Source organism: Cnephaeus nilssonii (genome assembly GCF_951640355.1).
Source record: "Cnephaeus nilssonii genome assembly, chromosome: 18".
Taxonomy (NCBI): Eukaryota; Metazoa; Chordata; class Mammalia; order Chiroptera; family Vespertilionidae; genus Cnephaeus; species Cnephaeus nilssonii.
This window is the reverse complement of record NC_137089.1, coordinates 26787158-26814107: the sequence shown is the minus strand read 5'-3', so window position 1 is coordinate 26814107 and position 26950 is coordinate 26787158. Positions and strand designations below refer to the sequence as shown.

Below are 26950 nucleotides of genomic sequence, written 5' to 3'. Positions count from 1 at the left end.
AATAAAAAATATATTTTTTTAAAAAAAGATCCAAGTATTTCAATTCAGCTATTGGCCTCCCCACAATCCATCCTTCCCCACCCTCATCTCTCTCGTTATTTCATTGGTAATTCTCTGACAACCACTCAGGGCTAACTGAAGGAAAGGGCCAGAACCACACTTAAAAGAGCTTAGGGATCTTTAATCCTAAATTTCAGCACCACTATTCTAGAACATGCCCTACTACTAGCACTGACAGAATGTCAGATTTCTTTCTAGGGCAGCCACAGGGGGTCATGATGAGTCCTCACCCTATGCTGACAGGTGATCTGCATTCACTTTCTGAGAACATTTTCCAGCCAGTCATTTTTCTAACTTTGAAAATGGATCCACAGCATTTTATAGGATATTTTGTCATTTATTTGTATGTTTCAGTCAGTAAATTCAGCCCGAAGCACCAGTTGGGAAATAAGAAAGTGATCTGAAAGTCCATTTTACTAAGAACCCTCCTGGCTCAGCTGCTGTTCTGCCAATCACCCAGCCGTGTGCTTTTCCCTAGAAGAGTCGAAAAGAACAAGAACCCATCTCCTGCTTTACCCTTGACTTGAAAATTCAAGGCTATTTTTGCCTGTGAGGAAAATCACTTGTCTAAATGTCAGCCTTCCTGCCTGTAATTACGACCTGACTTGGAAGACTTAGGAAGGACTGATTTGCTGCCAGTACATGAGGCTGATAAGCTCAAGTTCACAGACAGCTCCCCCAAAGTGTCCGGTTAAGCAACCCCAGGAAGCAGGCAGCAGGCCTTTGGGATGGGGGAAGGGAGCCGAGAAGAGTTGTGGGAAAGGCAGTAAGGTGAGGGTCAAGAGACAGGTGTCCTCTAAGTCTGGAGTTAATCACCACTCTCTTGGGCAGTCCTTCTATTGCTTTGGATCTGAGTCTCCTCATCCATAAAATACAGGGACTGCAGTACATCATCTTTAAGGTGACTTTCAGAAGTTTCGTTCCGCTGGTGAAACAGAATATGGTGGTGAAGCTCTCACTCTGACATCAGATAGACTTGCCTTTGAGCCCACACTTTCTCTGTACTGCATGATTGATGATCTCAGAAAGCTTTATAACTTCACCCAAATCTTAGTTTCCCATAGACGTCATAGAGATTACAACAGCTACCTCACAGGATTTTGTGAAAATTCAATGACAGCATATAGAAAATACTTAGCACAGTGCCTGGTTCATATATAATGTATAAAACCTTAACTTTGCTAGATACACGTTCGGCTTGTTATTTTCCATCATCAGAGAGAATTGGGGACAGCAGATGAGACTTGGGCACAACTCCCCGGGTTCTCCTGAATTGGGTCAGGTGATACAGATTCACTGTGACCAGGCGTTGGCTCTGCAAGAACACACCGAGGAGGGTGAGACTTTGGAAAGGGCCTTGCCAGACACGTGACATGCTTGCCTACAACAATCCAAGAGTCCAGGCCAGAGGACAGTGAGGACACTGTTGCTGAGCAGCATGGGCCCTGTGTTTGGAGCGTATAAGGAATTTTCACCTACAGTATCTCATTTAATACCCTAATCACCCTGTGAGTTGGGTAGGACCGAGAAAATATTTAAGTGACGCTTCCAACATTCTGCATTTAAAAGGGTTAGAGCCAAGACTCAAACCAAACCTTCCGACGTGACATTTAGTGCTGCTTCGTGCGGTACCTAACCCAACATAAACAATATTATTGGATATTGGAAATAGATATTGGATATTGTGATATTGGAAATAGACAGTGAAGAAGGGCAATACTAATATTTATGCTATAGGTATGTATAAATCTCACAGAACCAATTTCAGAGAAAAAGATGTGAGATGTAAAGAGTAAGTTCAAAGAGGCACTTTTTGGTCTCATTGAGGGGCAAGGATTTAAAAACATTAACTGCCCCAGTTAACTCTTAAAAGCAGGAAGTGCTCCGACCCGTTTGATGTGTCAATCGCTCTTCTGTACCAGCATTGCTTTGATAATCTCTCATGCTCTCTTCTTTTCAAATTTCAGCAACTGGACCTTCATTCCTGCCCCAAGCCAATTGTTTTCATCATTCACTCCTTCCTGTCAGCTAAAATCACAAGACTGGGCCTGGTGGCCTGAAGGGAGGGGCGACTTGCCTTTGAGGGAAGGAGGGCAGCGATGCCACCAGCAAGTGTGCCATCCATGTCGCATGCCACAGTCAGCTTTAGATCCCAGGAGCCCTGCAGTAACTGTCCCAGACTCCTCTTGTCAATTTCACCAACTACAAGGAGGCATCCTAAGAAAACACCACAGGGAGCTTCAGAACCAAACTGTCTTTTTAGAGCAGTAAACGGGTAAAGAGGAGAGGGCGCTTGGAAATACTCGGCATAGCTTTTTGACAATCAAGGACGTTCCAGTAGAACAGCATGTGCAGATCTTAATCACACCAGTTTCTAGGCAACTGGTTCACCCAGGTAAGCAAGGGCTGAATAGCAAGATGAGAAATGGACATTTTCCTCTCTCCTGACCGGTAATGACCCCATGTTGATTGTGATTTATCTCCTACTTCTGAGTTGACTTTCCCTGGAAAGGGGAGACAAGTACTTTAAATGGAAACCCACCTTTTAAGTATGAAGCAGCTCTTACTTTTTCTTAGTGAATTATCTTTCGACGATGTAGAAAGATGCTGAAGTGTTCCATTAGCATATGCTGAGCAGGAATTGAAGCCCCAGACACTGATTTGAGGGGTAAGCTGGTGGAAGCTGAGCCAGCGGAGACTGAAAGATGCTTAATTCTGGGCTGCACTCACACCAAGGTCTGCCATAGTAGAGCCAAAACTGATAGCGTTATTTATAGAAAGCAAATTATGGATACTTTTTAAAATGATTGCCATTTGATATATACATATATATACAACTCGAGTGGGGTTAACTAATTATCAGAAATTTGTGATTTTCAGTGGAAGCACTGAGCAATTTATTGACCCTGTTCCTGCCTGTGCTTGTATGCATGTATTTTTGAACCAGTAATAGAGCAGCCTCATATCATTCTGGATGATCCTGGGTTTCACATATAGACCCAATGTTATAATCAAATCTACTGATAGTGTCCACAGCTCTTTCAGAATTCCAGGGATATAATATAATGACCTGATATTTTTCTACAAGAATATTTTCAGACGCCACATAGCATATTACTGATCAAATGCTTTTATCTTTCAAAACAAATTAATTAAAAATATACCCAATACTTGATTTAGGAGCCACTTTCCTCAAACCCTGAAAATTAGCTCTAGAATTTCTATAAGCATTTGTAACCCTTCTTTCCCATACAGTTTACATAGACAAATAGTCTGGGTTAGATATGTGTGTGTGTGTTTTCAAAGTGGTATTTTGGCAAATACCTATGCAAAGAGCTTTAAAAAGTGGAAACTGTTAAAGGAATGTGATTTTGCTCACTCAGACATAAGTGTTTATTGAATTGCAAGATTTTATTTTAGATCAGCGCTTCCCCAGTATGTATAATGCAACACTAGTTTCAATGGGCACTGAGTGGTGTTTTGTGGGGGTGGCACCAAGAGGTTGGGAATCAAAACTGTTTGTTAAATACCGAGTTAAGAAACGTTAAACAGATTGCAGGCCTCCTCGGAGACTTCAGTTTACATTGCAGTTCTCCAAGGGGGATCCATGTGCCATTCCCTACACTTGCCTACAGAACTCCTTTCTAACAGAGCATCCTGAGAAGTTTGTGTTAAAAAAAACAACAAAACAACCCACAAAAAAACAGGACATCCCTGGGTAGCTCTTCTTAAAAGAAAAAAACAAAAAAACAAAAAACTTTGGAAAATACAGTTTTAGAACCTTGATTTTTTTTGTTTTGTTTGTTTCTTATTTTAAAATGCTGAAGAATGTCAAGTCCCAGGCTGACCATTGTAAGGAAAGCTTTGATGCATTTGTAAATTATACTGCACTCTTTCATTATATATTTTCAAAATCACTGGAATGTTGTTATACAAGAGAATTATACTTGTGATTGTAAATAATGTGTTAAATTACATATATTAATGCTAACAGTTTAATACAACATGTAATCAAAGGTGCTCAGTAGTACTAGTATATGAAGTATGAGTTACTCATAATTAAGTTGCAAAGATCCTATTATATATTTATAGACAAAGTAAAATGATCACAATTACAAATATGATTTCTTCATCACTTAAGTTTTGGACTGATTAATATCTGGGTGGGGAATCAACAGTAACTACATTCTCTGCATTTATAAAAACTTAATATATTTATATTTTAGAAAAAATATATTTGAATAAAATTAATGCATTTTCTGAATTAAAATGTGTTATTAGCAAGAAATAGAAAATTTTACTAAGAGAATTGTATATATGAATCATTTTATTTTCTTCCAAGTTAATGTATCATATCAGAGTAGCTATGATGAATCAATTCGAAACACTCATTTTTTTCTCATTCTGAATTCAAATTACAATGACTTTACAGTGTAGATCGTAATCTTGTCTTGATGTGTGTTATGAATGTTGTGAATGACACACTCATACGTCTGGATCATGCCAGGTATAATCAAATCCATCAACTGAGTCATTTTGATGAATTTGTCTCTGCCCGACTTGCTCTGAGCTTAGTCCGTTTCTTATGTGAATCAATGAATTATTAAATTTGCAATGTTTGTCCTTTAAGGGCAAACCAACAGAAAAGAGGGATGTTTAACTGTACTTAGTGGGAAGCTACCCATTTGTTAGAGATGTGCTTAGGTGAAATACCTTTAAACCATCTCATAGGCATTTAAAGAGGCCAGCAGGAATATAGGTACCAATATTTATTTTTTCTGACTTGAACTAAGTAGGAGAAACAAAACCATACACGTATTAAAAAAATATCCAGGCAGAGGCCTTAATTAATTCTATCAGTTGATGGAATTAAAAGGCTGAAAAATGCATGCTCCTTTGTTTAAAAACGTATTGACCCTTCTTGGTAGAAATCAGAATGAATGATCATAATGGTCAGAAGCACCCTCCCACAATTAATGTGCCTCTCTGGCCCTTGTTTTACAAATATCAGATATTCCATCTTGAGGGGGGATTGGAGTGGGTGGTGTGAGGGAGTAGTTTTGAATGTACCTTGAGTTTTAAAAAATGTCCCTATGTTTATAACACGTAAAATTTATGAATGAGTTAAATAAATATCATGTAAAATTTATGAATGAGTTAAATAAATATTCACCTCTGAATATGGTGGACTGGCTGGTGGTCTCATGATAGCCACAGAGGGATATGGTCTTGTGTAAACACAGCCTATTCTCTTCCTCACACTGGCCTTTAGAAGGTGCTGATGGATAAAGGGGATGCCAGTAGCAATGGGCTTTGGGTTTTGGTTTTTGAGTTGTGTATACTAGTAGTTTCAGGATGGGTCTTCACCTGGGGCTTAGGGACCTCATTTTTAACTTAAGTTTTCATGGAATTCCCCCAAGCTCCTAATACTTGAAATCTGTAATGCTAGAACTTGGTTTGTGTTTAAATTGCTTGTAATAAATGTAACAGGCTGGGGTGGAGAAGTCATTTTATTATTTGACAATTTAGTAATATTGAGATTACATCTAGACCTGTAGAATCTCAGTTTTGAAGAGACTTTGGAAGTCATCAAGCATATTATTGCCCCAAGTTTATGTATAGTTTTAGCATTTTAGAGTATATGATTTGCTAGTAATATAGCAACACAGCAAATATATATAAAAATGAATATAAACCAGTTAAAAAATTTTAAAGTTTGTGCCACCTAAAGTCATCCCACATACACTATGGTTGAGGTACTACATGTTCCTAAACGTTAACCTTGTATAGTATTCCAGTAAACTCAAAAATTTCTTCCTGAACGTACCTTGTAGCTGTTTATTCCACTGGAAATAAAAATTTTCCAGCTCTGGGCAGGGAGCTCCTTATCTCCGAGGCAGGTCGCGCCACTGGCCACAGTGCTTAGAAAGTTCTTACATACTGAGAGTAAAACTATGTCTGCCTACCTTTCACTTGTTACCCTGTTCTACCCTAGAAAACACTGAAAGCCCAATCTTTCTCACGTGAGTGTCTTATGTAAAAAGACAATTCAAAGCAGGTGACTACTAGGTAGGAAGCCATGGGAAAACAAACAATTATATCCACCATTAGCTGGTATACTAGCATATACAGGATGTCCCAAAAAACATGTATACACACACTTTGAATAATTATAAAGGCAGCACTTATTAAAATACATTTCATTTTCAAAACTGAACTGTTAAAGTAGGTATACATTTTTGGGGGGACACCTATATTTAGCAATAATTTGAAGGGCAATTTGGTAATATATATAAAAATTTAAAAATACGTGTACCTTTGAGACTTTATCCTAGAGATACAAGTGTACAAGTACTAATGTGTAAGGATCATCTTTGCAGCACTGTTTGTAATAAGAAGCTGAAAAGATCAATGTGACCATCAAGAACTAAATAACACATCATGGTCCACCGATGCACTAGAATATTGTGCGACTGTTACAAAGAACGACCCATCTCTAAGTGCTAATGTGGATGAGATGTGTAAATGCAACTTGTGCAAAATGCAGATATAAATATAGATATTCTGTTTGCTTCTTAAAAAGTGGTCCTCAGGAGGAGCGGCAGTGCTGGGGTTCGTGGAAATCTCTGCTAGTGTTTTGTGTCACAGTGACTGGGGAGAAGGGACACTACTGGTATTTACTGAACAAAAGCCAGAGCTGGCAGCCTTCCTGCGGTGTGATGACAGTCCCTGCATCCAGTGGAACTACTCCCCACGTAATTTCTGTGTCCTGAATTATTCATACAGGTGAAAGTCGTGTTTATAATGACTTGAGCCTAGACCCTGACTACAGTTTACATGGAAAAGCATTATTTTTTTTATCTGATTCAACATATTCTGCGTTTTCTAGATATGCAACTTCCACGTATATGGAAGGTTGGATTTTTGTTTTGTTCAGGGCATTTTATAAAAACAAGTCACAGGCTGCAAGTGTGAACATGGTACTTGAGTCACCAAGATAAGACCCCTGACTACTTTTATCTGTGCCTCATTCATGCTGAACCGAGGTGAAAGTCAACTATTCGGTGACCTCATTTTGTCTCAGTATAGCAGCACTCCAGCACCTCTACGTTGAAATGCATATATTTTATTATCATACTTTCCTTTTCTAAAATGTCTTTACCTTACAGTCAGGGGATATCAAGCAAAGCATCCTGACTGCATGTCGGTTATGTATCTGTACTATGCAAATACTGTGTATCTCCTCAGACACCCTCAATGTCATCTAGTTGACTCTGAGCTGCTTACTCAAGGTTAGGCACTGCCAGCTCTGCTTGAACTAAGTGTTTCTGCCGCTCAGAGCCAACTAACTGTTTGCCTGGAAACGCAGCATCCCCCAACTCTCCCCTTGGCTGCTGCCCGGTCGCCAGGCTAAGGAGATGCATACTTGAATTTCTGGCTTCTGTCACCAATTCCAGACTTGGATGGTAGGCCACACTGTAGGGCATAAGAAAAGTACCCTGAACACCTGCTAAGGTAATGACCTGAACCACACAGGACTGTAGGGGATTGAAATGTTTGTGGGCCAAATAGGAGTTAATAATAGGAAGGAGCTGAGGAGATATAATAATCCTCTTCCTGCTCCCTCCTGTCTACTTCTGAGACATGGTTTCTCCATAGACTCTCTATCCTGAGAGACATCCCTTGTGACTGAAAGGACACCTGATGGGTGACTGGCTGTCTCTTTGGGCCTCTTGAAGCAGTGGCCAGAGCAGGAATGGATCACCTGCCTTGCTGCCCTATTCTTCTTCCCTTTCAATGCCCTGGAATTGGGCCTCTTAAAGCATCAGCACTTCATCCCTGCTCCAGCTTTGGTTTTCTAGGGAGCTTGGCCAGAGACTTTTATTAATTTTACCTTGGCACCAAAGGGGACATTAAAAATACTTCTTATAAAAGGAAGCCCACTGTATGGGAGAACATATTTGGCAACAATACATCTGATAAAGGGTTGATATCCGAAACATATAAGGAACTCATACAACTTAACAAAAGGAAGACAAACAATCCAATAAAAAAAAAAAAAAAAGGGCAAAGGACCTAAACAGACACTTCTCCATAGAGGACATACAGATGGCCAAGAGACATATGAAAATACTAGAGGTCCAGTGCATGATTGAATCATGCACGTGTAGGGTCCCCTACATGCTTTCGCTTTCGATCACGGGGGAGTTGGGTGCCTGTCCGCTGGTGCACCAGGCCTTTCAGAAGCCTCCGGCAGGGCGGAGGCTTCTGAAAGGCCTGGCGCCTGAGCAGACAGGCACCCAGCTCCCACACTTTTGCTTTTGATCGCTGGTGCACCAGACCTTTCAGAAGCCTCCAGTGCGCGGAGGCTTCTGAAAGGCCTGGTGCCTGAGCGGACAGGCACCCAGCTCCCCCGCTTTTGATGGTCTGCAGTGGGATGTGAGCTTGCTGCCCCAGAGGCCCCTTCTGTGCCGCAGCACAGCCATGGCGCAGACGCTGAGCTCGAGCTCAGTGCCCCGCTGGCCCAATCGGCTACCCCGACCACCCTGAGTCCCGCCCCCACGCCTCCTGGCCAATCGCGGGCATAGTGAAGGTACAGTCAATTTGCATATTTGTCTATTATTAGGTAGGATGCTCAAAGTCACTGATCATCAGAAAGATGCAAATTAAAATGACAATGAGGTATCACCTCACACCTATCAGAATGGCTACCATCAACAAATGAAAAGTGCTGGCAAGGATGTGGAAAAAAGGGAACCCTAGTACACTGCTGGTGGGAATGCAGACTGGTGCAGCCATTATGGAAAACAATATGGCCTTTCCTCAAAAAATTAAATATGGAACTGCCATTTGACTCAGTGATCCCACTTCTAGGAATATATCCTAAGAAACCCGAAACACCAATCAGAAAGAATGTATGCACCCCTGTGTTCATAGCACAATTTATAATAGCTAAGATCTAGAAACAGCCCAAGTGCCCATCAGTAGATGAGTGGATAAAAAAGCTGTGGTACATTTATACCATGGAATACTATGCAGCAGTAAAAAAGAAGATTCTCTTACCCTTTGAGACAGCATGGAGGGACCTGGAGAATAGCATGCTAAGTGAGATATGTCAGTCTGAGAAAGACACGTATCACATGATCTCACTCATATGTGGAATCTAAGTAACAAAATAAACTGATGAATGAAGTGGATCCAGAGACATGGAAGCATGGAACAGTGTGGAACCTTGGAGGGAAGGCAGGTGAGGGTGGGTGGGTGGAAGGTAGTCAATCAAAGACCTATGCATATATGCAAAATCCAAGGACACAGACAATGGGTGGTGAAGGCCTGGGGTGAGGGGGAGGGGGATTGGAGGGGGATCAATGGGGGGGAAAAGGGGACATATGTAATACTTTCAACAATAAAGAATTATGTTTAAAAATTTTCTTATAAAGGGCATGGTAGGTTTGCTCAGTGGAGAAAAAAATGGACACATAATAATATGCTTGTACTTGTATAAAATGCCTGGAAAGATACATTAAAAAGCCCTCTTATTATCAGTTATTGCTATAAAATGGGACCAGCACCATGAGTATGACCTTATAAACTTCTTAAATGTGCATTTTAAAATTTTCTTTTGAAGGTTTTCTTTTTATGGGTAAATGTTCTGATAATGGTGAATAATGTTTTTAAGTTGTTTATAAAATCCTGAGTAATAGTACTATTTGTATATATGGCCAGACATTAATGACCATGTCACTTGTTGTCTTCTAAATCGAACTTTGATTTTACAAGGGAAAGCAAGTCTAATACCTCATTAACTTGATTGAACCATATCCATGTAGGGTATGGAATCCCACTTGTATGATAACAGAAAAGCAGCAGGAACCTCTATTTTTGCCTTTTATCCTCGCTATTTTTTCCTTGGACATAATTAAGATTTTTTTGGGGGGAAGAGTGTGAGACTCGATGCAGAGAACATTGCTGTGTCAAAGCAAGAGTAGAACAGAGGTGGAGGATGGTGAAAAATGACACCCAAAGGGGACAAGAGTGGGAACTGATGCACAACCAGCCAATCCACTGAGAAGAAGGCACCCCTGGATGAGGCCTCTAACCCTGACTCCAATCTCAGAGGCGGAGCCCATTGGCCTGATGGCTGCAATTCTGCCTTGGCTTGGACCAGGGCCTGGGAATGCTGGAAAAACACAGCCCTTTGTTCTCTTCAAGAAACAAAGCCAATTATATTTTCAGCAACTTTCAACTATAATTCTTTGGATGAATAAAGCCTATTTCCTCCCAAGAACTCAAAGGCAACGTCCAAGAAAGACCCTCATTTCGTGCCTCATTAATTGCTGCTTCTCTGCTTTGTAATTCTCACCTGCACGATGGGTGAAGGAAATGCTTCCTCTGCAAGTTTTCTGGGTCTCACGAGAAAGGCAAATCCAGTCCAAAAGGCAGCTTTCTTTTCTCTGCAAGTAGGGCCTTCAAGCTAAAGCCTTAATAAAGCAAGTTTTTGCAACTTTCCTTCTTGCACTTGGCCTCTCAATGAATTCTTCAATGTGAACGGAACTCAATATTTATACAAAACAAATGACTGCACAACCTGGTGGCTTACAACACAGCAACGTATTATGTCTCACTGTTCAGTGGGTTGGTTGGGCAGTTCCTTGCTGGTTTTGCCAGGCTCACTCATGTGGCTGTATTTAGCTGGCACACTTGGTTGGACTGGAAGGTCCCAAATGCCTCACTCACAGTCCTACAGCTGGTGGTGACTGTCAGATGGGCACCTCGGTTATCTTCTGGCCCCTCATCGTCAGGTAGGCTAAACCGGTCCCTTATGAGACTCCCTTACAGTCAGGGCCAGATTCTAGAAGAGGAAACCAGAAGCTGCAAGGTCCTTGAGCTGCAAGGTTCTAGTTCACATCATGTCACTTATGCTACCACATATGGTTAAAGCAAGTCACATGGCCAGCCAGCTGTAAGGACTAGGGAAACAGACTCCATCTCCTCATTGGAGCAGCTCAAAGCTTTATGGTCACATTTAACCTACCACATTCCAATCTTTGGTCACAATTATTTTCATTCTCTTCCATGCAAAATATACTCATTTCCTCCCAATACGGGCCAAAGTCCAGTATTTCGTGATCTTCATCTGGTCCATATAGGGATGAGACTTCCTAGGGTGCAGCTTTTTAAAATACAGAATATCGTGACCAAATTAACTAATTAGACGAGTTAACTGGCATTTATATATCAAACATATGATGCTGAGGGAGGGACAGGATAACTGCAGCAGATACTTCCTTTCATTAAGGACTTGTCACTAGTCCACAGTAATTCTGAAATCCAACTAGATATGTCATCAGTTCACATATCTAGTTGGTCAAAGGCAGGGAACGTGAATCAAGATTCATTTCTGCTAACAGGGAGTGGTATCCTAGTCCATTATTTTTGGCTCTGCCTTGTGGGTTCTTGGCTATGACTTTCTAAAAAGTCTCCTGTCCATAAGAAAGTCACTGTTTACACCTAAACATTTTTCTCATCTTGCTTCCTTCCTATTGAAATTTGGTGGCCAGGGGACCTCTTTTCATTGTGTTAGAAATTCCTTAAAACCTTATGGACTTTCTGTTGTGATGAAAATTCAATGAAGAAAGTATAGTTTTTTTCAATAAATACTGCTGACAACTGGATATCTATATGCAAAAGAATAAAGGTGGATCCTTTCCTTACACCATAAACAAAAGTTAACTGAAAATGCATCATAAACCTAAATATAAGAAAACTATAAAGTGAGAAGACAACCCACAGAACTGGAGGAAATATCTGTAAATCATATATATGAGAAGAGACTAGAATCTAGAATATATAAAGAACTCTTACAGTTCAACAAAAATACAAATAATCCAATTAAAAAATGGTCAAAGCATTTGAGCAGACATTTCTCCCAAGAAGATATATAAATGGTCAATAAGCACATATGCTCAACATCATTAGTTATCATGGAAACGCAAATCAAAACCACGAGATACAACTTCACACTTCATATCAGTTGTCATATTGTTTAAATCATTAAATAGGTCTTAATAAAGGGTTATATAACCACACCTTTGGTGTGATCTTTTTTCTGAGGCTATTTCTTATTTTGAGAATCTTTGCCATTAGAGATATTAGAAATCGGAAACCATTTTACTTCCCAATCCAAAATTTCCTAAACCCTTAGTATCTTTTTAAAAATCTGCTAAAAGCCTAGCCAGTTTTGCTCAGTGGATAGAGCATCAGCCTGCGGACTGAAGGCTCCCGGGTTTGATTCTAGTCAAGGGCATGTAACCTCAATTGCAGGCTCCTCCCCGGCCCAGACCTTGGTTGGGGGCACCTGCAGGAGGCAACCAATCAATGTGCTTCTCTCACATTGATATTTCTGTCTTTCCCTCTCTCTTCCACTCTCTAAAAATCAATGGAAAAATATTCTTGGATGAGGATTTAAAAAAATAAAAATCTGCTAAAAGACAGAACAGTTCCTTCTTTAGCTCATCTATCTTTTCTATACCCCATTATATTCACCTAAATAAACAAAAAATGGCCCTCTGACATTATTAACATTCTACCTGAGATAACCTTAACTGATCCATAAGTCCATTAGATACAAGTTCTCTTTCCTAGGTTATACAGGCCACAGTTTTGCCAAATGTATCACCACTACATAACATGGCTGAGCTATGTGCCTTTTGGTGCTCTCTTTTCCAAGAAAAAGGTCTCATTCCAAACTTCTGATTTTAAAGAGATTGAGCTTTCAGCATTATTTCCAGCACCAGTAAATAACTTCCTAGAGAAGCTGATGTCTAAGCTCAGCTTATACTCTCTCTCCCATGTACCTTTAAGGGCCCTCTCATGCTTATCTTATATAAAGGTCAGTTGGGTTCCTCCCCTAAAGCACAGCCCCAAAGCATGTGCAGCTGTACTTCTTCCAGTTTTAGCTTATCCCAAGTGGTGTTTGCCAGATTTCGTACTTAATGCCCTCTCAGGGGCAAAATAACACCATCAACAAAGTGACAACCAGCTAATACCCTTAATAGATAAGAAAGAACCCTTACAAACCAGTGAGAAAAATAAAAATATTCAAAATTAAAAAAAGCAATATTAAAGAGTGGCCAATATATATATATACTAGAGGCCCGGTGCATGAAATTTGTGCACGGAAGGGGGTTGTCCCTCAGCCCGGCCTGTACCCTCTCCAATAGGGGACCCCTTGAGGGATGTCCGACTGCCTGTTTAGGCCCGATCCCACGGGCAGTCGGACATCCCTCTCATAATCCAGGACTGCTGGCTCCCAATTGCTTGCCTGCCTGCCTTCCTGATTGCCCCTAACCGCTTCTGCCTGCCAGCCTGATCACCCCCTAACCACTCTGCTGCCAGCCTGTTTGCCCCCAACTTCCCTCCTCTGCCGGCCTGGTCACCCCTAACTGCCCTCTCCTGCAGGGTTGATCACCTCCAACTGCCCTCCCTTGCAGGCTTGGTCCCTCTCAACTGCCCTCCCTTGCAGGCCGGGTGCCTCCCAACTGCCCTCTCCTGCTGGCCATCTTGTGGTGGCCATCTTGTGTCCACATGGGGGCAGGATCTTTGACCACATGGGGGCAGCGATATTGTGTGTTGCAGTGATGATCAATCTGCAGATTACTCTTTTATTAGATAGAATAGAGGCCTGGTACAGGGGTGGGGGCCAGCTGGTTTGCCCTGAAGGGCGTCCCGGATCAGGTGCGGGTTCCCTTGAGGCGTGGGGCGGCCTGAGTGAGGGGCCTGTGGTGGTTTGCAGGCCGGCCACGCCTCCTGGCAACCCAAGCAGAGGCCCTGGTATCTGGAATTTATTTTCCTTCTACAATTGAAACTTTGTAGCCTGGAGCGGAGCCAAGCCTGGGGCTCCCTCCAAGACCGGCAGCCATTTCTGTTGGGGTTATAATTGAAACTTTGTTGCCTTAAGCGGGTGGGCCTGGCCAGGGTGTGCTTTGCTTCCCCTGTTGCCGGCGGCAACCCTGGCCTGCTCTCTCAAGCTCCATTCTGCTGCCATTTGTTTGAATTTGTTTACCTTCTATAATTGAAACTTTGTAGCTTGAGTGGAGGCTTAGGCCTGGCCAGGGCAGGCGGAAAGCTTGGCTTCCTCTGTTACCTAGGAAACCTTGCTCTCTGTGGCTGTAGCCATCTTGGTTTGGGTTAATTTGCATGCTTGCTCTGATTGGATGGTGGGCATGGCTTGTGGGCGTGGCTTGTGTGTCGGAGGTATGGTCAATTTGCTTATTTGTCTATTATTAGATAGGATATAAATATATATTTTTTTAATGTGCCTCCCCCACCCCTATTTTCAGTCACCAGTAAAAGAAACAGGGGCTCTGATCGTGGGTATGCAAAGTGATCTCTTAGAAAGGCAATTTGGAAATATTTACCTAAAATCTTATGACCCACAAAACCCACTCCTAAAAAAGTTATACTGAGGAAATATCAATGATGTAGTAGGAAGGTTCATTAAAGTTTTATTTATAATAGAAAAAAAATCAGTCTATATTTTCAACAACAAGGGACTAATTAAACAAATTTTGGTTCATTTGTATTATGCAGTTTTTAATATATGATATAAAATTCATGATACTTTGTTAAGTGAAAAGCAGACTATAAATTAACATAAACACATGTAAACATACACCACACACACACACACACACACACACACACACACACACACGACCCCAATTTTGAAAAGATTTTTAAAATAATTGCATATAATATTAACAGAGGTTACCAAAAGATAAATGGGGGCAATGTTGGAATTTGTTTCACTCTTCTTTGTATTTTCTGCATTTTTCCAGATCTTCTACAATGAAGGAAAGATATTTTTTCTGGGAATATGTATTGAGTCACCTTTGCTATATCTTATTTTCACAATTTTTGCCCATTCTTTTTTGATCCCAAATAAACATTAGTACTAGCCCCCAGTGGTGGCGCTGGAGCAGGGTAAGGGAAGATGGCTGTTTGAATTTTTTTGGCAATACTTTCTAAATCAGAAGCTGTCCAATAAATTATGCTGTTGAAACACATGAGAAAAGTCATTTGCACTTTCTTACTTGGAGCTCAATAATTTAAATAGACCTAAGAAAAAAGACATTTACTAAGAAGTAAAGAAATATCTTTTTCTATTTATTGGAATAATTAAATAACCAAGAGTAAAAAGTTCAAAACATATATACCAATATTAACTTTAAAAATTTAAAATATAATTAAACTATAAAATATACATATATAATTAAAAATAGATTAACTGAGCATCCTTAAAACTATATAAATATGGGATTACTTATGAAATCCTTTATAGATGTAACATCTATTATTTGAATGAAGTTTGAAATTTGTTTATAATGTTCAAACTAAGAGAGGAAGTAGTGAGTATTAGCTTGCCCAATTAACAATTGTCCAAAGAGAATGATTCTGTGTTATTTTTTGCTTGTCTTTTCTAATACCCATTCAATCACCTAGGGGGAGAAAAAAATATGGTTATGGTTCATTTCTATTAAAAATATAAGTGATAGAAAAAGATACTGCTAAAACTTCAAAAGACTATAGTAGAAATTTTAAAAGAAAAAATAACATGTCACAATCTCAAAACCTATTTTATCTTAAAAATACATTTTATTTTCTAACTGGAGAGCACGTTTTGCTTGACTTCCACTGCAGAATATAATAATTTCCCACTGAACCAAATGTGGATTCTGCTCTATTTTCCCACCTTTATTTTAAAATGTTTCAGCCATAGCCGGTGTTGCTTAGTGGATAGGGCCTAGGCCTGCAACTGAAATTTCCCAGGTTTGATTCCAGTCAAGGGCGCATGCCTGGGTTTCGGGCTCGATCCCCAGTAGAGGGTGAGCAGGAGGCAGCCAATCAATGATTCTCTCTCATCATTGCTGTTTCTCTCTCTCTCTCTCTCTCTCTCTCTCTCTCTCTCTCTTTCTCTCCCTCCCTCCGTCCCTCCCTTACTCTCTGAAATCAATAAAAATATATTTTAAAAAAGAGTTTAAAGAGGAAAAAGGTCCCTCTGCCATGACAAACAAAAAAAAAATGTTTCAAATGTTTTCAAAGGGTCACTAGAAAGAAATCAAACCAAACTTTTCAATCAGTGAACCAAAATGGATTAATTTTTCCAGCTCTTTGGATGATTTATTTAAAAATTTTCCTTTCTTAGCATCATTATAGAAATTCTTGTTCACAGAGCAACCTGCTGGCCAATGTCTAATACTAAGTATCTCAAAGAGCATCCTTATTGTATAGACAACAGCATCAAAGCTACTCTCAAATACAACAGAAATTTGACTAAATGTAGTTTTGTGGGAATAACTGATTTACCTGTACAGCATTGTTGTTTGCGGTTTTCTTCATTTCTTCAAATAGACCCCTTGAAGTTTTAAGATCCTAAACATAACAAATACAGCATTTTATAACTTGCGCATTAAATTATAGAGGACAGTCATTAGTAAATAACCTTGAGATTACCCTTTATATTTTGACATTTCTTGTGTGAGAAGCATTCCTTTAAAATCTGCTAATCCTTGGCTATCCAGTCATCTTTGAAAAGAGATACTGAAAATCTTACTGGAAGCTCTGTCTTGTGTGTAGTTTATACACTGGTGGCTTTACACAGTAGGGTGATCGGGGGCCAGTTGGCTTTTTTTTTAAATGCAGCCTCTGATTCTTTTTCTAGTCCAGAGACTATTTCCTGCCCTATCAGGGGTGGGGAAGAAAACTAAAAGGAATAGACCTTGTAGTTAGCACTGTGAGAGAGGGACATGTGAGCAAGTTGAAGGTTCCCCAGCTCCCTTTGTAGAACTTGACTGAATTCCCCTGTTTTCCATGAGAGCTGGTGTCTTTGAGTCTGAGCAGGTCAGAGACTGTGGCAGCTGAATTGGTTTGTGTCTCATTGGTATTCTACTAGGCGGGCATTTAGGTCATGAATTCATTTGCTCGTCTACACCACACTTCCATTTGCTTTGTTCAACAATCTACTGAAAAACACGTCTACATTTTTTTCTTTCCTCTTTTCTTGGGTTTTTATACTTGAATACTATCTATCTGGAGAGATTTTAGAAAGAAGGTGAATTTAATACATGTGGTCAATATGCAGTTTTAACCAGGAATCCACATAAAACTGTGATTCAAATCTGAAACTCAACCCTGGAGATAATCTACCACACCATGTAAATTTCAGAAAACTGTCATCTGAATGCCTAATCTCCCCAATATCTTACAACTAGTTGATAATGGATCCAAAATTAGAAACTGGGTCTAGTAGCCTTTTCACTACATATTAAAATGACTAATTAAATATTTCTTGAAGCTTATTATCAACTTTAATCAAAGGCTTATGAGAGAAATATTGATGATACCAATTAAAATGTGGTTTTATATATATGAGGACTAAAATAAAATAAATCAAAATATTTTAGCTCCAATTTTTCTATCTGCATTTTAAAAAGAATCTGGCAACAAGTTATAAGCAATCGGTATGAAAAATACTAACCATTATTTCAAATAGGAGCATGAGAACATGACCTCCATTTTGCCATTAGTAGAGGAGAGACCGTACCTTAAGGTAGAACTTGGAGATCTCAAAGAGACGCTGACTGCAGGCCGTGAAGCACTCGTGCGCCTCAGTGATACTGTGCTTCTTCAGGGTTTCAGTCACCACTTCCTTCAACATCTTCAATAGAACATAAGACATGACTAATATTTTGTGGAAAAGGTACAAACGTTACTTCAGCTTTGAAGTTAAATTCTATACATTACACAATCATGTAGCCATGCTAAAGACAAAACTGAGAAGAGATCTGAAATGTCTACCAAGTCACACGTGTCACAGGATAATATCTGTTAGCAAGAAGTGACTGGAGTATCTTAAGAGGGGAATTAAAATTGTGGCTTCTGAACTGAAATGTGAGTGTAGAAGCCATACACGGCAGTGTACTTTTTTTTTACTGGAAAATTTTAAACACTGAAAAGTAGAGAGAAGATTTTATAACAAATCTCTATCTCAATACATCTATCAACTACTATCAAGGAGGATCGATCTGTGGCTAATTTTGATTCATTTACCAGCCACCACTTTCCCATTACACTTCTTACACTGGATTATTTTAAAGTAAATTATAGATACCATTTCATTTCATTCATAAAAATTTTAGGCACACATTTGAAACGAATCAAAGGAATTTCTTGCCATATAGAATTAAGAGAGAGAGGAAATAAACCGTTACCCGTGTATGTTTCTGTGATCTTGACTCCTTAGTTTGCTTCAGTGCTTTTGATTCATGCACACTTTTTTGACCTGAACTGGCCTTTGTAGTGACTCTTGGAGTTTTATAGCTATGAACGGGAACAGATGGACAAGTCATAGATAATGCTCTCTCGGGCTGTGGCTTTTTGGATGTCACTGCATGGTGGTGATGACTTGTATTGCTACTCATCTGAGAAAGAAGAGAATCTGAACTTTCAGATTTCACAAGTCTACTGTGGGGGGAAAATCAAAAAACATAGATTTAAGTGAATCAACAATGAGGTCCATTTTCTGTCCTAAATGTTACAGCTATATCCTTTGAAACATAAACCCAAGAAAAGCAAACAAAATTTCTTGCTACTACCTCCTTAAATAAGCAATCAACAACATCATATTATGCAGTTGCTCCCTTAGTTCTTCAAATGAGTGACTAAAACACAGAATTTCAGCAATATTACTATTGCCCTCCCCATGAATTCACAATTTCTCACATAAATCAGCTAGGGAATGCCTGGTGGTGCTATTTATAGACTCAATACTTATTTGTTAAGTACTTATACTTTTTTATTAAATAATTTTGCCAAAGAAACCATAACCTATGGTTTGGTTTCTGTGTACCTATGCAACTACCTGTGCAAAATAAAAGTTAAAACAAATACAAATAAAGCTGACTCTTGCTTTAACCTTTCTGAATGCTTAAATTTCCTTTTACAAGGCAGGGTCTCAGAGTCTTCAATTCTGCTATCCATTAGGCCACAATATACTTTGTTTCTGGAATGTGTCAGAGATAGAACACTGTCACAAAATATGGTATCCTAAATGAATTTGCTTTTTAGCTTTGTCAGGTATAAAAAGGACCATGAATTTGTAAAGTCCTCATGAAAAGAATTTAGTTATTTCATATCAGAGAAATAGTGTTCTAATATTATAGTTGTTCAAAAAAAGATTTGAACATTTCACTTTTACATATTTCATACTTTTTGAAAGTTTTAAAAACAATAATTTAAGACTTTCTTTAGATGCCAAAGACCTAAAGTTGACAAAGATTCTGAAGATAAATAAGTTCAAGTATTTGAACATTTTATTCAGTTAGCAAAAAAAGTATGCAGAAAAGTTTCACATAATGCATTATTATATTATGTAGGCTTTAAATCTTTCTTTATATAAATCAAGAGGTATTTATTTATTTGAGAGAGGGAGATGGAAACATCCATTTGCTATTTTACTTATTTATGCATTCATTAGTTGATTCTTCTATGTGACCTGATCCAGGGCTCAAACCCGAAACCTTGGTATATCAGTACACCATTCTAACCAACTGAGCTACCTTGCCAGGGCCAGAAACAGGTGATTTTAAAATGGTATTTCCTGGAACCCCCCTTTAAGAAGCCAATGTAAACAGGAGCTGTGAGGGAGAGGGAATGAAGAGCATCCCCAAACACCCTCTTCCACAGAGCAGCACAGCTGCTTCATCTATTACATAAAGATCTCCAGCGTTCCGTGGCTGGAAAACTTTACAATCCATTGTGTTAATGGATTGTATATTAGCATATAAAGCAAGCAAAAGTGTATTTTTTCCAAGTCATTTGTTCTTATAACTTATAAGCAAATCATCAACTGCTCACAATACAAACAAAATTCCTGGTATGAAAGAATCTAAAATCTATGCAGAAAACAACTGAAAAATATGAAAGATTACTAGGGGGGGAAAAATCACCTAAGGGCTAACATACTTTCTGTCCAGATACTATTTGTGTGTACGTAAGAGCACCTTCTTTTGGGATCCAGGCAGTTCAGGTCTCTAGATCTCCTTTTCAACCGGGATGCTTCAGTCCGGAGCTCACTCTGTAAAGCTTCTCCGTCAGGGACACTTCCAGGCTCGGACAGAACCGCAGGGGATGGGAGAGGGCTCAGCACCGTGGGTACCGGAAAACTCTCTCTGGTGCAAGTAGTTTGAGTTTCATAACGAATAAGACGAGACTGAAGTTCAGAAAATCCCCCATCTCTTTCTAAAGATTTTCGATCATCCAAGCAATATCTAAACAAGAGAAAGATCGTGAAAACCAAAGCCCTCATGACAGCAATTAGAAAACAAAACATTTACTTAAAAAGTTATTTCACTTCCTAATAACCGTTAGAAGGTTGAGCGAATGGCTGACTTCCTTCACAAGTTTTTTCTCGCCTGTAGATGACATGGCAAGAGATTAAAAATCTGAAGCACAATCTGATTCCTCTTTCCATCACTCTCTCCTCTCCCTTCCTCTCTCTGAAATCAATAAAAACATATTTTTAAGAAATAAAATAAAAACAGTCTAGGGGATTCTAAAGAAGCTCCCACTTAAATAGGACTAAGGTAAATTTAGTTCAAACAAAAGTCCAATCTGTAATCTTTGCACAAAAGGATACCAGCTAAAAACATGAATACTTTAAATAAAAGGTTTAGCTAAATCCAAGTTTATTTGGAAAACATACCTAACTTTTTGATGTTAGAGGAAAAACATAACCTCTCAAATAAGAAATTCTTTCCCCAAATATCAGAAATGAAAAGCCTGAACAAATGCCATTTATCTTTTCATGATTTAGTAGTTATCTCTGAGTTGCCTTTTGTTAACAATTTACAATTCTGAATTATTTAATTTAAATTAGCATTTTATACAGGACTTCTTTCAGAAACAATATATTATTGGATGTTGTAGTTCCTATTGCTCATTCTAAAGTCCTCAAATCCAATGTCTTTTCCACACTCAGACAGAAGTTTAATGTCTTAATTTCTTGTTGCATGTTCAATTATGTTGTTCCTTGTAATTCTGAGTAGTATGACTCTGAGTACATATACTAGTTTATTAATCCCTACTCCTATTGTACACCTAGGATGTTTCCAGAAGGGGATATTATGAATAACACTGCTATGTACGTTCTTGTACAAGTCTTTTTGCAAAGTTACACTTACAGTTCTCTTAGGCAAATACCTCATAATGGAATTTCTGAGACACAGGATCTCAGTATTCAAGTTTGATAAGAACCTGCCAGATCCTCTTCTGAAGTAGATATATCATTTTATACTCCCACCATCAATGTGCAAGAGTGCTGATTGTGCCATAGATTGCCAACATCTACCAGTCTTTTCAATTTTAGCAATTCTGGTGGTGACACGGAATTTTATTTTATGGATGTTTTACATTTTACTTAACCAAGCCCCTAAAGTTAGACATATTTCTAATATCTCTTATTTTAAATAACGCTGTGAATACCTTTGCATAACTTTCAGTGTACATCATTAATTTTTTCATTAAGCTAAATTAAGCAAACAGATGTTATCAACACTTGAAAAATTTTCTATTCTACATTTCTTGCTAAGATCACTTCTGATATTTATGTTTGACTTGCTATGTTGAAGGGGTTCTTTTTCACTGTGTGTAAACTGGAAATAGCTGGTTAGAGAAAAACAATGCATTTTATATATTTTTCAAATTCTTCCACTACTTCTAGTAGTCTTTCAAATAAATCTCTTTTCAACAAAACAACAAATAAACAAAACTTTTGATCTCCTTTTCAATACATATAACTCTTTCAAACTCTTTAGTTTTCTTCATTTTAATTCACTGGCTAGAACATACAGAAAAATTATTATTTTTTAAAGTGGTGGCTGCAGATATCTTTTCTTGCTCCCGACTTTAATGGGAGTTTCATTTTGATGCTCAAAAATAAAGTAACTGAAGATTTTGCCTCTAGTGTCAAACATAAATATTCCTTCAATAAAATAAATCTTTAAATGTATCAAGGAACCAAAACATTCTTAGAATGACTTGTTGGGTGGTGACCATCTGTATTTTCTCAGCTTATACTACTATCTACCCAATGTGCTTGAGCTAGAACACTAAAAAAATTCTTATCTCCTTCTTTCTCACCCCAACATCTAATTGGTTTCTCAAGTTCTTTACATGGCTCTTAAGTTTGTATTTTCCTTCCTGTTTTCCTTGTCTTGATAGTATTTTAGTCTTTCAACGTCTCTTACTTAAAATACTTCAAAGGACAGTTTATGAAAGGACAATGAGATTTCTTTCAATGAAACAAACCTAAGCATCTAATTTCATGCTTTAAAAATAAAAGTTTTCTACTGCCCCAAAAATAAAGATCATTTTCTCTTCCATGCCAACAATGGTCTTCAATGACTTCATGATATGGCCTCATTATTATACAACATACTTACTACTTTTACTAAAAAATGAAACTGTGCCCTGCTGGCATAGTTCAATGGTTGAGTGTCAACCTATGGATCAGGGGTCACTTTTCTCGATTCCCGATAAGGGCACATGCCTGGGTTGCAGGCTCGATCCCCAGTGTGGGGCATGCAGGAGGCAGCCAATCAGTGATTCTCTCTCCTCACTGATGTTTCTATCTCTCTCAACCTCTCCCTTCCTCTCTGAAATCAATAAAAATAAAAAAACAAAGAAAAAAACCCCGAAATTGCAATTTCCTCTTCCTAGAATTTGTACCTCTGTACTTCATTCATCCCCCAGATATTCCTTTTGCCAGGTAAACTCCTAATCATTCTTTCAAACTGAGATCAGACTTCCTCTTTGAAATTCTCTCAAATCGTTCCTGGTGTTAATTTGTTCCATCCACTGACTGGGCCATTATCTATCTGTATTTCAACACTGTACTTACATCATATGTTTCAAGTTTGCAAGCCAATCAAAAGAGTATATTTCTGCTGTTCACTGATAAACTTAAAAGTTGCTTCTTAAAGATTAAGGCAAAATTAAGTCCTTTTCTATTTCAATTTATGAAAAATCAGTGTAAAATAATGTTTTGCTTTAAGAATGTGAAATATTTTCCAAAATGAACCTGTAGTCTTGAAAATTTATCGTAAAACATATTAATTATCACCATCTTGTCCTTGTGAAATGGTAGGTGTGCACATGCCCTTGGAAACTGCTAATACCTTTAAGCAAGAGAATCCTTTGAAATTTTATTCAAACTGGTCAATTAAGATTCTACAAAAATGCACACAATATGAACATGTTACAAATGGGAATACATTTCATCTAATAGTGTCTGAGCAATTACAGTGTAATTAGTGACCAGGGAATATTAATGTGACCAGAAATAGTGTAAATACATTCATAATACAGGCACCAAAATAATTCTGATTAAAATATCCAGTAACTAATAGTAGGATGTTTAAATGCTATAAAACTGATTAATTATCCAATAACCTTGTTTTTTACAATAGAAGACAAATTATTTGTGTATGTACTACTTTGTTTTTTGACGTATTTTCTCTTTGGCTCTATATCTCAATTTATATCATTTTATTATATTTACTCTTAAAACTCAAATAAGATAAGCTACATCAACAACATGCAGAAGACTTAAGGGTAAATAAAAAACTTACTCAATTCCATGATAATGACACACTGAGGCTTTTTCAAAAGGTAAAACTTGAAGTTTCCGAGGACTGAGTTCTGGGGTCAGAACAAAAGTCTTTTCCCTGAAATAAAAATTTTTAAATTTGTATTTGAAGTTTATTCAGTGGCAAAGAAAACGCTAGAAAATGTCTAAATAAAGAAATCTGACTTCCCTCATTTCAAGTGAATCTTACATAGAGTAAAAATGAAGATATTAGAAAGGGTAGTAAGAAAATGAAGCAGGGATAGGCCTGTGGATTTTGTCTCTTACGTTTTCTGTGCCTCAAGTTTCTGAAATTCTAAGGTCATTATTTCACAAAACTATTCTGAGACATGGATAAATCAGGAATGGAAAATGATCTGTAGTGGAAATTCAAGAGGAAGCATTATTCTGGGATTTTTTTTCTCTTGATGTAGTGGACTAATGTCTATGCATTTAAATTCTGTTTTTGCAGAGGAATAATTAAAGTCAACTTAAATCTCTGGTAACAAAGGTTGTATTCACTTCCTACTATAACACATGGGACCTAGATTTTTCTTTACCCAGGAATGAAGTCATCTTGACATGGACTTTAAGAGTCAGCAAGCTTTTAAATATTACCGATTATTAGAGACTGATTTTATGTTCTTTAACATAATCAGCAGGTATGTTAAAACAAATCATATGGTGAGCCCTAGCTGGTTTGGCTCAGCGGACAGAACGTTGGCCTGCAGACTGAAAGGTCCTAGGTTCGATTCCAGTCAAGGGCAAGTACCTTGGTTGCAGGCTCCTCCCAGGCCCAGGTCCTGGTCGGGGTTTGTGCAGGAGGCAACCAATAGATGTGTTTCGCTCACACTGGTGTTTCTCTCTCTCTTTCCCTCTCTCTTCCACTCTCCCTGAAAAAGGAATGGAAAAACATCCTCGGGTGAAAATTAAAAAAACAACACCTAATCAGATGGTGAGCTTACATAAAGTATCCAGGCTTAAACCTTCCCATACCTAGGGTACATCAAAATCTTGGGAGGAAGGTCACTGTAATTAGGCTAAGCTCTTCTGGTTAGTCCAGTGATGGCGAACCAGCACTGACACGTGTAGCCATTTCTGATGACACGCGGCCGCATGCCGAGGATGAAACATTTGCTGCTCCTGAGGATGAAACATTTGCGACTAGAGTCTTGGAGTTAGTTTTTTCCTCAAAGTGACACACTACCCAAGTTATGCTCAGTTTTTTGGCGAAGTTTGACACACCGAGATCAAAAGGTTGCCCATCACTGGGTTACTCTAATGGGTGGCTGCCTCCTCTGCCTAAGTTGGAGGCACTGGTCTAAGATACCTGATCATGTTCCTGAAGCTCAGATGGGTGGAGTGGGAAAGGGAGAATTATGCATCAGTGGTCTTTACATAACAATGAAATGCCAGGGGCTTGAATTCAGATTTGGAAATGGTATATAGAAAGGCAAGAAGATAGTAGAATACAAACAATAAATCTCCTATCACATATTCCCCTCTGTGGCATCAGTAATTTGTCATACATTCCCCTCTGTGGCATTAGTAATTAGTAAATGTGGCACCGCCCATTGGTCACTGAAAATCGTCTAGGGTACTATGATAAGCATTCGTAATTATTACGTTAAAATGTAAGACATATGCTCCTTAATAAATTCTAAAAACCAGAATTTATATTCTAATGCATCTACTTAAAGTGGTCACGAAAAGTAACACTAATAAATTGCAATGACCCTAGTATTTTGACGAGTGACTATAAAAGCAAACATTTTGTAAGACAAAACTCTTTAGGCACCTGCCATTTATTTCACTTTTTTCCTTTACTATGTTGTATCCATTTCTTATTTCAAGCACTCTCAGCAACTTTATCTATTTTTGCTTAATTTTACTCACATCTTCTTTCTAAAAGAAACATTTTAATAAATATGTATTTTGTCAATATTTAACATTTCTTTGGGATATTCATAGGAGTTATGCCTGAACTTTAATTTACTATAGCATTTTGAATGGCTCCTTGCATAAGGTAAGCATTTAATAAGAGTCCACAAGTTCTTGATTCACTGCCATGAAAACTTGCCTTTAATAGAAAACATATTTGATAATAATGCAGTTCTTTACTAATACCAAGGAACTATATCAAACTTCCCTAATTACTTGTAAACTACAGAAATAATTAAATATATCTCCCCTACCACACTGCATTCAGAAAGACCTGTGGCCACAAGAGTAAAGACCTACATAATTCAGTTTGGGCAGACCCATCTGATTCTGCCAGTTCATGCTTCATGATTTAGAAAGATACTAATCTAAAACTAAATAGAAGAAAATGTGTATATACTTTTTGACTTTCTAGATTCCCACAAAAAAGGGTATCAATCTCTCAAAGGTAGGAGAAAAAGAAAATTACTCTAAAATTACACAATTTTACCCTAGCCGGTTTGGCTCAGTGGATAGAGCATCAGCATGCCAACTGAAGGGTCCCAGGTTCGATTCCGGCCAAGGGCATATGCCCGGGTTGCAGACTCAATCCCCAGGAGGGGGCGTGCAGGAGGCAGCCAATGAGTGATTCTTTCTCATCATTGATGTTTCTATCTCTCTATCCCTCTCCCTTTCTCTCTGAAATCAATAAAAGCATATTACAAAATAAAATAAAATTACACAATTTTTGTCATTAAGATCATTAAGTCATTAAGACCCAGAGTCAAGATGCTCAAGTTTCCAAAGTCACTCCCTCTCTCTGTAGTGAACATGCACATGAAGGCAAAAAGCTCTATTATTATTTCTGAAATATAACTACTTTCAAATAGAGCCTTTCCAAAATTTACCTTTAAAATCAGTATTTGTCAAAATAACCTTTGTAAAAGTGACTGAAATTATCTATAATGTTTAGTGTTCTTGGAAAGGGTTTTCAAAATAATGAATTAACAAAAAGAAATTGGGGTTGTGAACCAATTATTCAAATCTCACAAGTATTTGATGTCATGATTTTAGCTGCAATTAGTCAACTACAGCAACATCCAGTTTTTATTAACTAGTAACTTAGTAGAAATTATCTTGGAAGTCAAATTAGTTATAAATTATCCATGGAGACAATGAATTCTTACTTACTAATGTTATGGTTTCAAAAGAATTTTTATTACATTTTCCTTTTTTTTCAGTTGAAAAACTGTTTTTTGTTACTATTAGGCATGACTGACAATG

General features: G+C 38.3%; 2 protein-coding genes across 7 annotated transcripts in view; one reads left to right on the top strand and one right to left on the bottom strand.

The window, feature by feature from the left end:
- Window positions 1-6060, top strand: part of SNTB1 (syntrophin beta 1) — a 194781-nt gene extending 188721 nt beyond the window's left edge. For both annotated transcript variants that reach the window (XM_079796355.1, XM_079796356.1), the window contains exon 8: window positions 2028-6060. In XM_079796355.1, coding sequence (XP_079652481.1) covers window positions 2028-2120 — 93 coding nt within the window. In that variant the 3' untranslated portion in view covers window positions 2121-6060. The remainder of the gene's footprint in view (window positions 1-2027) is intronic.
- The window catches only part of MTBP (MDM2 binding protein), a 97056-nt gene that overhangs the window by 29698 nt on the left and 40408 nt on the right, over window positions 1-26950 (bottom strand). Inside the window, exons 17-22 of one of the 5 annotated variants that reach the window (XM_079796351.1) lie at window positions 23751-23846; window positions 20124-20390; window positions 18333-18582; window positions 17666-17779; window positions 16429-16494; window positions 14453-14905 (exon numbers count right to left, since the gene is read on the bottom strand). In XM_079796351.1, the coding sequence (XP_079652477.1) occupies window positions 14711-14905; window positions 16429-16494; window positions 17666-17779; window positions 18333-18582; window positions 20124-20390; window positions 23751-23846 (988 nt within the window). In that variant the 3' untranslated portion in view covers window positions 14453-14710. Of the gene's footprint in view, window positions 1-14452; window positions 15561-16428; window positions 16495-17665; window positions 17780-18332; window positions 18586-20123; window positions 20391-23750; window positions 23847-26950 lie in introns of those variants that run through there. The other 4 variants (XM_079796350.1, XM_079796354.1, XM_079796352.1 and 1 more) reach the window with 4 other exon arrangements.